This window comes from Fistularia commersonii, chromosome 4 (genome assembly GCF_037954325.1).
Source record: "Fistularia commersonii isolate RoL2024-O1a breed Wild chromosome 4, RoL_Fcom_v1.0, whole genome shotgun sequence".
In the NCBI taxonomy this organism is placed as follows: Eukaryota; Metazoa; Chordata; class Actinopteri; order Syngnathiformes; family Fistulariidae; genus Fistularia; species Fistularia commersonii.
The window spans coordinates 15,775,038-15,794,189 of NC_141287.1; the positions used below are offsets into that span (position 1 = coordinate 15,775,038).

General features: G+C 43.4%; 1 protein-coding gene across 2 annotated transcripts in view; it reads left to right on the plus strand.

The window, feature by feature from the left end:
- LOC147234884 (ephrin type-A receptor 6-like) overlaps positions 1–19,152 on the plus strand; it is a 192,094-nt gene that overhangs the window by 50,027 nt on the left and 122,915 nt on the right. For both annotated transcript variants that reach the window (XM_086145557.1, XM_086145558.1), the window contains exon 3: positions 813–1,476. In XM_086145557.1, coding sequence (XP_086001683.1) covers positions 813–1,476 — 664 coding nt within the window. The remainder of the gene's footprint in view (positions 1–812; positions 1,477–19,152) is intronic.

Below are 19,152 nucleotides of genomic sequence, written 5' to 3' on the forward strand. Positions count from 1 at the left end.
AAGAATTGACACACCAGGAAAGTGCAGGCTGTGGCGGTCGCAGTGCTGCGTTGTAAGCAAAGGGATTTTTTTTTTTTTTTTCTCCCAAGCAGGCAATTTGATTCTCAGGGCAGGATGTTGGCTTTAGGGTCGCTGCTGTAGCCGGTAGCCCGCCCTCAAAAAACTAGGGAGCAGCGCAGGACCACGAGTCTAAAACCCCCATTAAATTCTGTCCCGCCAACATTAGAACGTGTAACCTTGTGACGCGGCGCAGCTGCTGCACCCCCCGATCTCACGACCCGGGAATTGTAGCGCCGTGACGAGGCAGCGGGATTGAGACATCGCTCAAAGAGGAAGGGAGAGCTTTTAAATGCATCTTTGGAGATTAATCTGCTTGGTTTTCAGCGGCGAGGGCCGTCACATTTTCAATCTCGTTGTTCTCCGGGTTCCTCCAACAATCCAAATAATGCAGGAGACCCTAAATGTGTGAATTAGGGGGTGAATGGTCGTAGATCTGGCCTGTCCAGGGTGAGCCTTGCCTCTGGTACAAGCTACAGAACCTCCAAACCCGGAGAGCAAGATAATTAGTATTGAAAATGTGTGAATGAATGAATGTACTCAGTAATCCCACAAAACTGGCACGGTAATGATGAATAACCCTGCTACTTTTTTTGGGAAGTCTAATTGTGATGGTGTTATGGAAGCCCCATGGAGCCAGCAACCAGAGGATGTTCCTGAACTTTTATTGAAAATATTCCGTCACCATAAATTCATGCATTCATGCTGTCGTTCGTCTCATTCTTTTCTTTTTCCGCCCTTGTTTTCCTTCCCAGTGGGACGCCATCACGGAGATGGACGAGCACAACCGACCCATCCATACTTTCCAGGTGTGCAACGTGATGGAGCCCAACCAGAACAACTGGCTTCGCTCCAACTGGATTTCCCGCCAGGCGGCCCAGAAGATCTACGTGGAGCTTCGCTTCACCCTGCGTGACTGCAACTCCATCCCCTGGGTGTCGGGCACCTGCAAGGAGACTTTCAACCTCTTTTACCACGAGACGGACGAGGCCCACGACGTCAAGTTCAAGCCCGCCCAGTACACCAAGATCGACACCATCGCCGCCGATGAGAGCTTCACCCAGATGGACCTCGGAGATCGCATCCTCAAGCTCAACACCGAGGTGCGAGAGGTCGGACCCATGACCAGGAACGGCTTCTACCTCGCCTTCCAGGACATCGGCGCTTGCATCGCCCTGGTGTCGGTGAGGGTCTACTACAAAAAGTGCCCGTTCACGCTGAGGAACCTGGCCTCCTTTCCGGACACGGTTCCCCGCGTGGACTCGTCTTCTCTGGTGGAGGTGAGGGGGGCGTGCGTGGACCACGCCGAGGAGCGCGACACGCCCAAGCTGTTCTGCGGCGCCGACGGCGATTGGTTGGTACCGCTGGGGAGGTGCGTCTGCAGCGTCGGCTACGAGGAGGTGGACGGCTCGTGTCTCGGTGAGTTCTCCCTCGAGGAATCCTTCTTCTCCCGATTAGCTCACCTTCCATCCTCCCATCTATTTTTTTCTTCCATTTCTATCAAAGACGTTGCTACCAGGTACAGAGTGTTATATTCTGTCCAGAGAACGCTGGTATCTACAGGGCTTTCCTTCATTTTAGTTGAACGCTTCAACATCACCCTACTCCAGTGACCTTCTCCTTCTTCAGGAGCGTATTTGACTTGTCCCCACATGCATCCACCAGCTGGAGTTTTCATGCGCTTCAATACAATCCCTCCCTCTTGCACTCATTCCCCGTGCCATCCTCTTATTGCCGCCGACCCTCCGGGCGTTAAGACGAGATTTTATGTTCTGTGAGCAGATTTAAGCGACGCTCTCCTCCACCGATGCTGTGATTGTTCAATGTGTGTGTGTGTGTGTGTGTGTGTGTATGTGTATGTGAGAGTGTGTGCGCGAGCGTCAGTTGGCGGATGTGTGAGAGTGTGAAAATGCTTTTATAAATATCTGAAATGATGAAGAGGAGGCCCATCAAGCCATGCGCTTTTGAAGCACTCTGATTCATTATATCGTGTGAATTACACTTTATTTTTTATTTCCCTAATACAAATGACAACTTCTACAGCAATCTCAACTATATATATATATACAGTGCCGGTCCATCACGGGTCATATAGACACATGCAGCCAGTCGACCTCTCATTCATATGTCATGTGGATAAATACAACCAGTCACTTTATCATGTAAAGATATACAAGCATTAGTTCTGTCATTCACTCATCATTTATGGACACACACATTCACTCACTCATTCATTTCACATGGAGACATGCAACATTCACTCTGTCACACATCCTATAGGCACATCACATCATTCACTCACTCATTCATATGTCAAATATAGACATTCAACCATTCACCTTCTCACTAATGTGTCACATAGACATGCAACAATTCTCCCTCTCACTCACATGTCATATAGAGATACACAGTTATTAATTCTGTCATGCATAGGTCTTAGAGACATACAATTATTCACCCACTCACTCAGGGGTCATATAGAACATTCAATCATCCATCTTCCCATCTACAGGGAATAAAGTGACACAAAATTATTCACTCACACATCCATACACCATATAGAGACATACACCCACTCACCCTCTCACTATATGTAACATACTAATAAAAATGACAACTTCTATAGCTATGCCAACTATACGTATCATTATCTATACCTGGTGGGTGGTGCTGACTCTCTGCCCTTCCATCACGGGTCATATAGAGACATGCAACCATTCACCCTCTCATTCACATGTCTAATGGAGATAAACAATTATTAGTTCTGTCATTCAAGTGTCATTTATAGATGTACAAACATTCACTCACTCATTCATGTCACTTAGAGGACAGGGAACCATTCACTGTGTCATACGTGTCATACGTCATGGAGAAACATGCAATTAGTCGCCAGCTCATTTACATCATATCGATACACAACCATTCATTCATTCATTCATTCATATGTTACATCGAGACATGGGACAATTACCCTGTCACATGTCCTATAGACACAATCATTCACTCACTCATTCGCATGTCATATAGAGACATGGAACCATTCACCCTCTCATTCACGTCATATAGAGAAACAAAATTATTAATTGTCATGCATCGGACATACAGAAACATACTATAATTCACTCAGTCATCCGCCTGTCATATATAAACCTACAAACATTCACCCTCTCACTAATGTGTCATATAGAGACGTACAATCATTCACATATCATATAGAGATGCACAGTTTTTAATCCTGTCATGCATAGGTCATATAGATACCTACAACTATTGACCCTCTCATGACTTGGCATATAGAGACATACAAAAATTCACACTCTCATTCACACGTCATATCGAACATCCAATCACCCTCTCATTCACAGAATATAGTGATGTGGCAGGCAAGTTAAACTCAACCGAAGTTGGAAACTGTCTTATCCCCTCCATCCCCAAAGGCTGTTCCACCAAACAGCCAAAAATGGAGAGAAAAAAGGCAGCACAAAACACTTCAGTCCAAAAAAATACTTTTGGGATTTTTTTCTTTTTTTTTGCCAAAAAAAAAGTCTTCACAGAATCTCTTCACAACCACGAGAAACAAAGTCTTCCACTGGTTGAAACAGATGGACCGAAACTCTAAAAAAATTCAGACACTGAAGTCTGTAGCATACTTCAGTTTGAAGACAAAAAACTGTAAGGCAAAAACTAAAGTGCCAACTTACTTAACGCGGAAGCTAACGCCACAACCGCACAAACTCTGGTCCCTATTTACCTACCTCGAAACTAAAATTAACCCCAAATATCTTTGAAGCGTACCAATTGGAGATGTAGCCCCCCCCCCAGGGTTTGTCTCAATAAGGCCACATCCCAAATCAGAAAACAAACAAAACGCTAACTCACCAGAGATTGCGGGCCACAGGCACACTGCAAGCAAATGCGTTGGATCTGAAAGAAAGTGTAGATGGCACTACAAAAGATGTCCAAAAATCAGGAAAACAAAAAAAAAGAAGATTGGAACGAGCCCCAAATTTTCTAAGGTCCCTGTTTGGGGCTGTGAGACTGAACAAAAGGTTGGGAACAAAAGTATGCAGACCAGAGTTACAGATATAGCGTGTAATTATTAGGTGCACACAAAAAAACACGATAGGAAGTGTAAAGTGCTCGGCTTTGAGCATCTCTGTCCAGGAATGTCATCATGGCCAGTATTAACGGTCCAGCACCATGGCGGGGTCCAGTTGGGAACTGCAATCAATTACCAAAACACTCTCAGCTGCTTGGAACTACCTGTAACATATAAATAGGAAAAACAATGCCACAGAAGACAACACCCCGAAAACACACAGCGACCCCTGGGGACATAACAGGTATGGAGTTCCCCCGATAATTGATCTCAATTGCTATTTTAGTTCACCCCTGCCCAGGAATTCATGATGTCTCATTAGCCCTGTGCTGTTTCCAGAGGATTCGGACGCATCCGTAACCAGTGACGTGCGGTGAGGTTCATGGCTGGTGAGGCACTGACTGATGTGCCTCATAATCACTCAGCACAAGAAACTAGTAACACACATAAAGTTGTTGATGAAAAAACACTACACATTGGAAATTAGTTCATATAGCAAAAGTGTTTAAACATTTTAACAGCGACATACAGAGAGACAGCAATATCGTCTTAGTGCAGAGCAGAACATGGCAGCAGTCAACCGTCACAGCGCAATCCATGTTGAGGCTGAACGGTCCACAGCCTCACCGCATGTCTCTTCTCAGTATTTGAACAGTGAATGTGAAAATCCGGCCATAAATAAAAAAACTAAAATGAAAATTAGTCAAATAAATAAATAAATAAAATAAAGTTGAATAAAAAGAAATAAAAACAAAAAAAAAATCTAAAACTGGTGAAGTCAAATGTAAATTACCTTTATAGTGCAAATCACTGATAAATATAAACCATCAATTCTTTTTTTTTAATTTACATTTTTTTTTCTTTCCAAGTTTTGCAAGTGAGGCACGGCCTCTCCCTCCTCCCATGACTGCACATCACTGTTCATAACCCACCTTGTTTTCCGGCGCTCAGAAGCAGGTGTGCGTGCAATGTTGATTGTGATGGGTGTCTTTTGTCACGGATCAACCAGAGGTTTCCATCTGCACCGGCAGCTGCATCGCAATCAGCGGCCCCGGGCAAAACTGCAGCTGGAGTTTGGGGTCAAGCAACATCTCAACATCAGCTATGCATTAATTCCCACCCAAAAAAAAAAGGCTCATTCACAGCAGACAAACGCTCCCTGGAAGCAGATGGCTGAATAAGTTTTGTTTTGTTTTTAATATTTGTTTTCAGGTGCTTTAAAAAAAAAAAAAAAAAAATCCAGACAGAGAACGATGCAAAGTTCTTCATCCCCGCCATCTGCCGTACCACTTCCTCGTCGAACTTTTTTCGCCGCAGTCTTTTCGAGGCGCTGGGCGTGATTATCCTTTGTGCGGATGTTAAAGTGAAACACGGACAGAATCTGGACTCCGTCAATCCTAAATGAAAAATGAAAAAAGGACTTGAGACTGTCTTCTTACTGAATATAAAAACACATTCATGGGCTGTAATTAAATATTGTAATTAAATCATTAAGGAATGACAGCTGGGCCTATTGGTACAAGTACTGTAATTTATGAACTATTGAGCGTACTTGAATATAAGCCACACCAGCTAAAAATAACTAAATAAATATATGTGTGGATATATAGGCCCCACTTGTCGATAAGCTGCAGGTGGCCACTTTGTTACATGAGGTATTTACACAGAATTTTTTTTTTAACTTTGATAGATACATATCAATAACATCCACAAGTATGTGCTGGATTTTTTTTTTTTTTTTTTTTTTTTTTTTTTGGCAAACAATGTCCGCAACACAAAATAACAAAATAAATCACAAATAACACAGGTAAAAGTCCATCCATCCCGCTTTGTCCAACTCCAGCTGATCTCTATCTTCGTCTTCCTCCTGCGCACTAAAACCTTTAAAGTCGTCTCTCGCGTCGGAATTGAACAGCCTCAGAATTTCAAGGTAATTTCATCGGTCCGATGTGACGAGTTTAAATGTTTTTGCGGCATGAAGCTCATTAGCCCAACAAAATTCATAAACCAGCCGCATCTTGGTTTAAGCCGCAGTGTTCAAAGCTGTGTAGCGACTTATACTCCAGAAAATACAGAAAGCGCTCTGATATTGGTCTTCTGCTGCTTCCAGAGAGGTAACTTTGACAGGAGTGAAGAGGAACAAATGAATTCATCCTGTTCCTTGAGCCGTGCCTTCAGGGCCCAAACTTGCCACTTCCATTGGTTACAATGGTTGAGCACCATATGGGGTGTTAGATAGAACAAGTAGATGATAACATCACACGCACACATTCTTATTCCGTTTCTTATCACTTCATGATAACTGCAGTAGGAAATGTAGTAGATTAACGGACGACTATTTTGGTCCTACAGTCTGGAGCCAAGCTTATTATACCCGGGGGAAAACAGATAGAAACCAAGGCAATGAAGTGAAATGAAGACTTTTCATTCATCTATTTTTGCCGCCTTCGGTGTTTAAAGATACAGAGTGTTTGGTCTCTCTTGCATCCGACCTTCCTCTGGTGTGCAGGCATCTACGTGGTGTATATGTATGTGTGAATATACAGTTGCTATATATTCCAAGTATTTACTAAAAATTGATTTTTTTAGTGTTTATTTTTTTTAATCCAGTGGAGTCGACTCGTTTTAGCCACATGTAAATCCTGTGTTAATCGGCCTCCTATAGCACGTTGCGGTGTGTATTCTGGGCCGTCTGTCAAAGCCAGCTAGTGTGAGGCAGGAGCCGAGCGCAGGTAGCCGATAGGCTAACGCTCTAACCAACATGCTGGGAAAGACATTTCCAATTACAGCACGGACCTGCTCCGAAAATAATTACACCGCGTATCCTCTGACCCGCTAACCTGCCAAAAAAGATGTCTCACACGCACACACACACACACACACACACACAGTGGCAACGCGTACATCATTTAACACAAATACAGCACACGTCGCCCTACATACCCTGAAAACCACACTATCTGGCATCGCTCCCCACGAAATCAAGCTCTGCTCTAATGCACAATAACGGTCGCAACCCGCAGTTGCCGCAGGGGGGGCAACATTGCGATTGCCCGAAACACACACTTCAGCAAACACACACAGGGAGGGACGGGGTCCGGGGCTGGCATCTGCAACAGGGCTGTTTACAGACAGGCCACACTGCAGGGATACGCTGTGACATTTCAGAAAAGCATGGCTCGGGTTTAACAAGCGTGGGCCTTCAGGCTTAATTGGGAGTGTCTGGGCAGGAGGATGCTCGGGGGCGTCAGGCGCGGTGACGGTTCTCTGTCGGATAAATGTAACCACCGCTCATTCAGCGTCTACACACTCATAGAGGATGTGTGTATGAAAATACTTCATCCGGTATGAAGAGATCATATTCTTCCTCTCCCTCGCTCTCTCGCCTGTCAGTTTCTTTCCACACCTGCCGAGTGAATTTGTCAAAAAGGATGCGAGCACCTTTGTAAATCAGGGGGAATTCAGTTTTTGACTTTACACGCCGACACGTTACACTGAGGCTGTGAATGCATGGGAAAAAAATATGAAAAACACAAATTAATGGAGGCGTTGTGATTAATTAATTGAAATTAATTGCAGTTTAATTTTTGGCATGAGGACACAGAAATGTAAATTTGTTTGATAAAGAACATCCTTCATCCAACATCGTCCGACACATCTTGCTTGTTTCTCTGTCAGTCTGCAACACAGAGCAGTAGATCTTCATCACGGTAGTCATCAGCTGAATTCATCTGCAGCGCCGCCTGCAGGCCCTGATCTTCTACCGCGGAGGAGGGGATGGACCACAACCATCCATCTCTCCGGTGTATCGGTCCATTTATCCGACAGGGACTTTGACATTTAGTTTAGCAGCCTGGATGTCAACTGACTGTTTTTCCATATTAGCAGTTATCTTCTGCACCAAAGCTAATGCAAGCTGCCTACTCGTATGAAGCTAACAGTAGGAACCTGTATGGAAGCTCCGACATCATTAGCACTGAGGCGACGCTCCCATCTGGAAGTTTCCCTTCAACCAACGTCATCTTGTCGCCGTTGACCATCATGTTATCACACTGTGTGTCGGTGAAACCGAGAAAAAATTCCTTGGTGCAAATTGAAGTGCGATTAAAATTGGATAATTTCTTTTATTCATTTCTTTAATTCTTTGATCGAAATAAACATGTTAAAGTCCCAGCTTTTTTTTAATACAAACCTGGACATACATTTTGGCCTTTTTTTTTCCAATTCTGCATTCATTCAGTTCATCAAATATTTCTTTTTGACAATATCACTGAATTAATAACTTTGCGAATGCTGTATTTTAGTTGCCTCTGGGTTGTCCTCGTGTTCACTGTGGCTTTTAAAGACGCAGACAGGCTAATCGTTACATTTATAATGGCCAATTTGGTTTGACATTGAAAATAAAATCAAAATAAACGGAAGGAAAAGAAAAAGAACAAAAGGAATTAAATCAATTGCTTTCAAGAAAATTGGTGATTAAAAGACGGGCCGAAGGCCGCTGCTCGGAAACCCGAGAAATTAAAAAATGTTCGATAGAAAGATTAGATTTGAGGAGAGCGCTTGAAAAGTGACGGTTAGTCGTGTGATTATCGTACAAATTAGCACAGAAACCATCGCACGATTGTTGTTCTGTTATTACGGAACTCAGAACAATAATTACGGACGGTCTAAGCAGTCGCACTGAACTCAGATGTGATACGGGTACAGTCATGTGTTACGGGGAGGGCGGGGGGGGCTTGTGTTACATTCAACTCTGAAATTACATTTCTGCAGCGAAAATATGAAACCTCCATGAGCACAGACTCCGTGATGATGGTTTGTGACCCCGACCCGCCGCGCTCCCCTATCTCTCACCGCAGCGCCAGCAACGTATACGTATACGTTTGCCGCCAGTTCACAAATTGAATGCATCTCAGCAGCGGTTAGCTCATCTGGCTCACAGCTAGAAGGTCCCCGGCTCAAATCCTGGGTTCCTCCAGGGTTCTCCGGGTTCCTCCCGCCGTCCAAACACATGCACAAGGTTCATTGGAGACCCGACATTGTCCAGAAAGGCTAATGGGAGAGCGAATGGTTTTATATGACGCGTGGATGAGAGAGTGAATGGTTGCATATCTCTGAATGTGATGGAACGCCGTCTCTCGCCCAATGACAGCTGCAAGGGGCTTCGGAGTCCTCGTGTGGCACAGATTATGATGAATGAAAGAATTTTTGCTTTGGTTGCGCTTAACAAAACAACAGTCTGCTCAGTAACGCGCCGTAGATACTAGGCCAGTATCCAACTTTTATCACTCAAAAAGCCATTTGGACCCATTTCCCCACAGTAAAGAAAACATCGGGAGCAACCCTTTTGAAATTTAAAATTTTATAACACAGCGTATAACGTTTTTTTTTTTTGTTTTTTTTTTTGCCTTTATGTTATGTATAAACAAAATGTGTGTTGCATTTTTTTAAATCAATATACAACTGCTGAGAGCACAAAATTACATTTCTGCCTACCACAAAATATTTGGAACTTTGAAAAAAAGACGTTGGGTTGAAGGTTACTTTGAAGCAAAACATTCAATGTCTATTTGGGTCCTACTTGTATTTATGAAAAATAAAAAAGCCGAACTTAAATCTTCAATTATCCACCGGCAGCAAACCAAAAATGCTGTTCTCTCTCTGTGTGCTGGTGCAGGCAGGTGCTTATTATTATTATTATTATTATTATTATTATTATTATTATTATTATTATTATTATTATTATTATCATTATGGTTGCTGCTGTTGTTGTTGTTGTTATCATTTGAACTCGTTTTATTTATATGTTACAAGATTGCCATTGTCTTTAAGTTTAAAATTACATTTTAAAAATGAACGGATTAAAACAAAATACATTTTAATTAAATATATCATATAAAATAATTATTTTCAAAAGCCACAGGGAGCTGCATCAGAGGGACCGAGGGTCGCCAACCCCTGAACCAGGTGAAGAGAACCGTTGATCAGAGGTCATCCAAGACGAAACTAAAATTTCTGTTCAGTTTCTTTCAGACGCCGGCTTGTCGCATTTTCAGGGTTTTGATTTAACACCTCCAGCGCGGAGGAGGAGCGCGGTGATAAAGCCCACGTCTTCTCGACGAATGCTGCTCTGCTCCTCCGAGAGAATACCGGGCCCGTAGGAGAGCCGCCCGCGTTCCAACAGAGGAATAATTATCGTCCGCCATCCGACTGATCGATATTCGTTCTACCGTTTCTTCTCGGCGGGAAAAGAATAACGTCTATTTCTGCTGTGAACGACTCGGCGCGTAAACGCCACGGACGCCCTTTGATCCGCGTGATGCAATGACCTTCAACCCGACAGAGGCATCTGCGTTCTCCCCAGGACCTCCGCCGGGGATTCTTTGAAGGCGTCACGGTTGAAACGGGCATCGGAGGTTGTCTTAATCCTCGCCATCTTGACAACAAAATGGATGTTTGGATCCGAGGAGTGTTTTTCACCGACGGAACGGAACACACATCGAGAGTCGCCGAAGATCCTGCAGGAGAGCGCCGGATCAATCGGCCACCGGGCTACTCAGATCATCCTGCGAGACGAAGACGGATTAATGTTTCATAGGAAATGTATTTGCAGGGGTGTGTGTGTGTGTGTGTGTCCGGTGTCCTATACATCAAGCCGCTTAAATATCACTTGCGTCTCCCGCGTAGCCGAGGTGCTCTACTTCCAATAAATCAGTCACTCGGCGAGCGTGTTGTCGCTCTTCAAGCTGTAATTGAGAACAAAATGTGAAGAGGGAGAGCGCTTAATTGGGCTTGTCAAGCAGGGAGGTGGGTTTGTTGGGCACCCAGAGATCTCTTCATCTCCCCGCGTTTTGACTGTTTAAAGAATAAATTATGCAGATTGCAGTTTTCGAGAGTCCTAGTTGCAATATGAACTTACAGTGACTTCTGCTCGGCTCCCCCCCCCCCCCCCCCTCCATCCTTCACTGAGAGTTACTTCAAAGCTGAAAACTGATCAAAGACGCTGTGAAAACACACACACACACACACACACACACATATACGCACACACTGTTCGGCGTAGCAGCGCCCTGCATGCATACACATAGCGTCTGCCCGTCTCGACACGGCGCACACACTCTCACTCTGAAAACAAAAGGATGCGACACTGTCTGATGTTTCCTTTTTTGTGCGTCTCCTCAAGGATAGTCCTGTCAGACGTTGCAACATTTTCACTGATTTACCTCTTCTTTGCACGGCGTGTGTGTGCGGGTGTGTGTGTGTGTTGGGTTTTGGCGCGTAAGCCAAGCGACTGAATTAGTCATTAAAGTATATGTATAACAGGACATGGCCCAGATAGCACATCAGACGGCCGGGATGAGAGGAAGACTTGTCATAAATGAAAACACGCCATGGGAGCGGGAGGGGGGTCGGAAAACAGAAAATAACAGGGGTTATCCGGGGTTCAGCGACAGAGGCGGCTGGGTTTTTTTTTTGGTCCTTGAGGCGGTTTATTTAAGCTCCAAATACAATTAAAATCCGATACATTCGCGGCCCTGTCTCGCCTGCCATTTATGAATGAATGATTCATGTGTCGCCCTCATTAGTGTGAGCGAGGCGTGCGTCGGAGTTAAGATGTTAAGATGTTAAGATCTTCGTCCCCTGTTATCCAGGGTGATGGACCTCGCCGATCAGTGGCACCAGGGAACCGGCCAATCACGGCTCCCAATTCACTCCATCATCACTGCCCCGATCCTCCAAATTCATTCATTGATTCCTTTTTCACACCGATAATCCTGCTCTCAGGATCATGGTGGGGAGCCGAGCCTGTGCCAGATGTCTTTGGATAAGAGGTGGAGTTTACCCTGGACCCGTCCATCACAGGGACACACAGACACATTCACCCTCTCATTCAGACGCCACGCAGAGACATTACTCACTCATTCACACCTCATATAGTGACATATAACCATTCACTCTTTCATTCACATGCCTAACAGAGGTGTACACCTATTTATCCTCTCATTTCATGTTATATAGAGCCAAACAAAAATTCACACTTTCATTTCATGTCATATAGAGAAGGACAACCATTCACCCTCTCATTCACATGTCATATAGTGACAAAAACTATCCACTCACTCATTGACAAAGATATATAACATTCAACCTTTCATTCACACATCAAATACAGACATACACCCATTCACCCTCTCATTTCACATTGTATAAACACACACCAAATCACCCCCTCACTACATGTAATATAGAGATAGCCAACTATTCAGTCTTTCATTCACACGGCATGTACAGATATACACCCATTCACCCTCTCATGACATGGGATGCAGCGCATTCAGTCATTCATAGGTCATAGAATGACACAAACATTCACATAATATAGAGGTAGCAAACAATTAATTATTTCATTCTTATATAACATTCAATCATTCACCCTTTCATTCATCGATCACATATAGACATACTCCTACTCACACCCTCATTACACTTTGTATATAGACCATTCACCCTCTCATTCACCCATTAATCCTCTCGCTACATGTAATATAGAGATAGCCAACCATTCACTCTTTAAATCACTCATCTTAAAGGATATTCAGTCCTTCACCCTCTCATGCATAGGCCACATAGTGACATAAAAGTATTCACTCACTCATTCACACATCATAAGCAGACATACACCCACTCACCCTCTCATTTCACATCATATGGAGACCGTTCACCCTCTCATGACACGGCATGTAAAGACATACAGAAATTCACCCTTTCATTCACACTCCATATAGAGATAAACAAAAAGTCTCACTCTCATTACATGAAATTTAGAGAAAGAACAACCACTCACCCTCTCATTCACAAGTCATATAGAGACATATTACACTCACTCATTCAATTTAGATATTAATGGATAATAATACTTTTTTGTTCTTTTGTCACAGCAGCGCAACAATAATAATAAACGAGTATAAAATCTAAATAAAAGAGACAATTAAAAGGACGAAGACAGCAATGAGGATAAAAGTAGAGAAACAGGATGAGAATGGAGTTCATACTTGTCTTTTTTTTTCCCATTTTCCTCCGACCAGTTGAGCCCCGGCCGGCCGAGCCAGGGTTCGTTCGTATATGTACGTTAAAGGAGCTAGCCAACAGTTATTCACTCGGAGTCGGCCGCTGCTCCGTTTCCCGTGGATAATCAAAAGGTCAATACTCCAGTCAAGTCTTTCTGACACCATTCAATTGCAGCTAATATAGGAAATTATAACTAATGGCGGCGACGTCGCTACCAGGAGAGCACGTCGTCCGGGTGATTCAGCCCTTTGTAACGCCGCAGTTCTATTTTTAAAACCTGCCATTATGTTGAAAAATTTGCCACATTCCGCAGAGCGCGGCTCGTGCACGCCGTTTGATGTCGAGGTAGAACCGGGTAAAGCGTATGACCCACGGCTGAATAAATAAAATAAAATTAACTTGAACCAACTTTGATACGCTGCCTCAACCCCCCCTCCCACACACACACACACACACACACACACACACACACCTCTATTTTCCCATATATGAGCAGCAGCAGCAGCACAAAAAAAGTGAGGGAATGACCCCGGGGTAGAGGAGGCTTTAACTACCAGTAGGTGTCTCAATCTGCCGGACTGCAACAGCCAAGCTTGTTAGTCACACTGGTGGAAATGTATGAGCACACACACACACACACACACACACGCACACACACACCTCCTGCGGATAGACTTAATCCAGCCAGTGAATGCAGCAAGCAGCGATAGCAGAACTGGGTCAGTTCTGGAGAAGACTGTGTTGTCAAACTGTTCCCCCCGGGACAGATTAAGGCCTGAACTTTGGCTGACCCCCCACAAAACGCAGACGAACAATGACGCCCGGAATTTGCCAAACAGAGGCCGTGTGAATTAATGCCGACGCCGCTATTGATCAGGCCGACGCTGGCTCTCGCCTTAAGAGACACGGGTAAAATAGAAGCGCTGTAATTGGGTTTTTTTTTTCATGCACAGATTAACTGCAGGGGAAGGAAATTTGAATATATACTGGCAACTGTCATAGCTTAATCCAAAGATTGAACGTCTATATTCAAAAATAGAGGGTCTGCAAAAAGGATGAGTTCAAACTCAGACGTCTTCGGCTTCCACACATCCTGCTTCTCTGTGTTTGTGCACACTTCTGATATGAAGTATATTGGTATTCATGCAGGTGCCTTGAATTAATTATTGCTTCGGCCACCCAGTGAGAAGGTCTTCTCTGTGTAGATACTCCATGTTCTGCATGGGGTTCCTCTGGGTTCCTCCCACAGTCCGAAAACATGCAGGAGGTTCATTGGAGACCCTGAATTGCCCAGAGCTGTGGATGAAACGGTGAATGGCTATAGGTCTCTGTGATGTGTGGATGGAATATATATATATATATATATATATATACACACACACACACATATATATACATATATATGTATATATATTCATTATATATACATATATATGTATATATATATATATTCCATTTGACATTCCATTAAAAAAACAAAATAACTTTTTCATGATATTCTAACATTTTGAGATAAAATTATTTTTTGAGTTTTCTTAAGATTTAAGCCAATATCAGCAATATTGAAATAATGAACGGATGGCGATATTTCTGTTGATTTCTAATGAATCCAGAATGTATGATTTTTTTGTTTTTGTAATTGCATTACAGAAGATAAGGAACTTTATCACAATATTCTAATTTTATGAGACAGTCCTGTATATATGACTCAACCCTGACTGCAGGATAAGAGGTTTCATATGAATGAATGAATGAATGAATGAATGAATGCACGTGAAGAATGAATAAATACATAAATACATGAATATGAAGGTAAAAACATACTTTTTAAAGATAATTGACTGAGAGGGTAAAAAAAATTGAATTGCATACTATCTAATATTTATGATATTTCATATATACAAATAATGTATATATTTTATTATTTCATTTCCTTTTCATTGAGACAGCTACAGTGAAATTCAGGACAGACAGAGGATGAACTGTAAGCTGCAGTGTTCCCTCCAGGGCACCGGGGGGCGCTCTATCCCTCACTCACTTTTTCCCGCTTACATTTTTATGTTGTCATCTATTGTTATTACAGTGAAATTTCTAATTGATCCTGTGGGATCGAATGACCTCGACTTTTACAGCTGTGTTGAATAAACAGCAGGTTGTGCATTTGGACAGATGTGGTCGAGGTGCCATTTTTTTATTGATATTACAGAGGAAACTTTAAAAGTGCGTATATTGGTTGTTCCCTTTGCTCACGCTCTGAAATGCCATTGTGGGAGAGGTGTTTCGCTGTGTGTTTCTGCAGGGTGGAATTCTATTTTATTTCTTTGAAGATGGAACAATATGTGTTTGATCTCTTATCTATATTTTATATATGTTACACACTCACGCGTGTGTGTGTGGATGAGTTTCTGCACGGTGAGCCAGACGACGGCACGTGCGCACCCCGGGAATTAAGGCCGTACGCTGGTGCATCCTTATTATCTCTCACCACCTGCAGAGAATAGGCAACCCTTCCCGCCAGTGTTTTCCCGTCGAGCAGCCGGAGACTCTGACTTGATTTATTAACCAATACAGCTTGTTTTATAGGGCAGATTGATCCGCGTGCGTCTCCATCACTGAAGCTTTTTTTTTTTCTTCTTTCATTCTAGTCTTCATTCTGCACGGTTATAAACAATGGGGGGTTTTACAATCACAGCGTGGTGCCGTGACCCTGTTTGATGACGCGTCGTACATGTCGACGGGTTTAAAAGCGGGTGAAGGGTCGTCATTCGTCCTTGCTGGTGCATTGGCACATTCGTGTAGGACAACGGTTCTGCGGGTGAAGCGCAGCTTTGACACCTTTAACATCCGCCGCTTTATTTGGATGTCAGTGGCGATGCGCACATTAGATTTGATTTGACTTGTTTCCATGGCGACCTTTGACTTTTGACTGACTTGTCTAATGAAAAGCATTTGTTGTTGGAGCTTATTGATAATTCTAGTCCCTTATGAGATTCGCTGAGCCAAGAATCTGATCATCTCAAAACAGGAGTCATAATAATGACTGACTTTCTTGTTTACACATCTGGATCATGTTCCCTACCTCAGGGGTAACGGTCCGCGAATCTTTTGATACCGGTCCACAAAGAAAATCTTTCTTGGTACAAATGATATTTCGACCTCCCGGTTATTACTTTGAACCGAGTTTTGCCTGGCGCACTTAGCTCTGCTGCGCCATTTCACAAATCAGCTACCACTAGCTAGCCCTTGAAAAAAGATGAGCCGGAAACAAAAGTCATCTGAGAGCTTTTTCAGGAGGAAATGAGCAAACAACGAGACCGGAGAAGCGTCAAAGACTGCGAAAAGAAAACTGCATTTAAAAGAAAATGATGATACACAAACTCTGCATCCGCTATGCATTATTTGTAGTGAACAGCTAGCTCATGAAGCTATGAAACCCTCAAAAGTGCTTGGCTACATTGAGTGGACAGTGAAAGCCACACAAACAAGACTATGGAGTGGACTGGATATGCAAAATACAATTGAAGTGTCACTGTCTCCCATCGCGCCCAGATGGAAGCATCTCATCGCAGGGAAACAAGCCTAGAGCTCCCAATGACTCCACATGATGGTGAATTGAAAACTATTGTATTTGCCATATATAAGATATAATGGTTGTGACCTGACAAAAGTTTTTAGTATTTGAGCTCCCGCAGAAACATTTTCATGCATAAAACTGGTCCCTGGTACAAAAATGGTTGGGGGCGACTGCTCTATAGGTCATGTGAGTAAATGAATGGTTGTTTATCTGTATACATGTGAATGGCTGTATGTCACCATGTAACATGTGAATGAGAGGGTGAATGTTATTAATCTGAAATGACGTGTGAATAACTGAGTGAATGGTATTATGTCTCTCTATGAGGTGTGAATGAGTGAGTGAATGGTGATAATGTATGTATACGCATCCTTGGGTTTGACAGACAATCAGATGGGCCCAAACAGTAAACAAGATGAATGAACGAATGAATGAATGAATGAATGAATGAATGAACGAATGAATGAATGATTGAATGAATGAATTAATTAATTAATGAAATGTTTAGGACTGCTTGTTGTGTTCAGGGTGATCTTTAACCTCCTAAAGACTATAAACCTCAGGTCAAACAAGATGAAGATAGATGGTGGACCACACCAGAAGCTCGATGTTCACATGACAACAGCAAGAGAACTCCTTCCACACAGGTGACGTCTGTCTGGGATTATCCGTGATGCATAAACCTGGTCCCTGGAACAAAAAAGGTTGGGGACCGCTGCCCTACATGGTACACATCTGGGTCTCCAGGGAACCTCATGTATGTGTTTGGACTGTGGGAGGAACCCGGAGAACCCTAAGGAACCCCATGGGGGAGAACACGAAGCCTCCACACAGAAAGGTCCCTTGCAAATGAATTGACCGGCTCCTAGCAGATGATTCTTCACTCTCTGAGCACACAGTCAGACAGCAAAATCACTTTGGATCCCCAGACGGGAAACAGAAGAGCTCTACAACGTTCTACAGATTTTTCTTCTTTTTAATGACTCATGATCGCTTTCGGTTTGGTGTGTTTAATGCACGCGGCTGACTCGCCCGGAGCAGAAGGAGCCCAGTCCTCCTCTCTGCTCACAGCGGCAGGACGGGATCAAGGCCGGAGATTAACTTTATGTGGGTGTCAGGGCACCTGAAGACCCCAGGGAGTCAGGCTATAAGCTCAGTACCCTGCCACCATCTGTCTGTTGTCTATTAGTCACACACACATCAAACACACACACACACACACACACACACACAAACACACACACACACACACACAGAACAAATGAAAAGAGCACTTACCAGCGACTGTGCTTCTACCTCAATGTTTCGGTTTCTTTGTCTCCTTTCAATCAGGTTGAGCTCAACAGAATTGGCACTGTAAGTGAAAAATCCCCGCAGCTACTCTTCAAAGGTCTAGACACAAACACACACACACACACACACAGAGGCACACACAGGGAGAAGGGGTGGGAGTACAAATGAAACCAAGACCTACTGGTGCAGAAGTTGTGAGCTCCAGTTAATATATGAGGATATGAAAAAGGCTAATTCTGTTTCATGCTGTGTGTGTGTGTGTATGTATGCTTGTATTTGTATGTGTGTGTGTGTGTGTGTGTGTGTGTGTGCGCCCCCCCCCCCCCCCCCCCCCCCCATTGGACTAGCAGACCAGAACGGGTTAGAAAAATCATTTTCAGTGTATGTGACAAACTAATAGCAACATGTTTAAGTATCTGCAACTATGAGATAATAATATACTATGTGTTTGTGTGTGTGTGTGTGTGTGTGTGTGCGCGTGTAGATACAGATAGGGTAGCACACTTGTGAATGAGAGGGTGAATGGTTCTTTGTCTCTATATGTCTGACTGCAGGAAATGTAGAGCTAAAGAATGAATGAATGAATTTTCCAATGTATTTATTCATTCATATGCATATATATGTATATATATGCAAATATACACGCATGTCATTTTGGTCTTTAGGTTTGACAGCACACTGAGGGTGGGCCGGCTGAACCCTTTCCCAGCACAGGCCTAAATCACTAGGTTTAAGGGGCTGATGTGACTGCGGTACTAAAAAGGTCAGCGGGAAACATCGGGCCTAAAAGAGTTTCATAAAGAAAGTGCGCCACCGTCGTAAGACGTATAAAATATATGCCCTCATTCTGTGCCGCTCGTATAAATATGAGCCGTATCATGTGGCCTGGTGACATCCTTTTATTCTCCTGCTCGGCTCCGCATCCGTCGGAGAAGCTTCTGAATACAAAACACACACGGGATGGAACTTCTCTGAGGGTGTTTCCTGTTTCACCAAAGTGATATAATGCGTTGTTTTGAATTAGTGTGCCCTGTGTCTGTTTATTTGTTTGGTATATTTG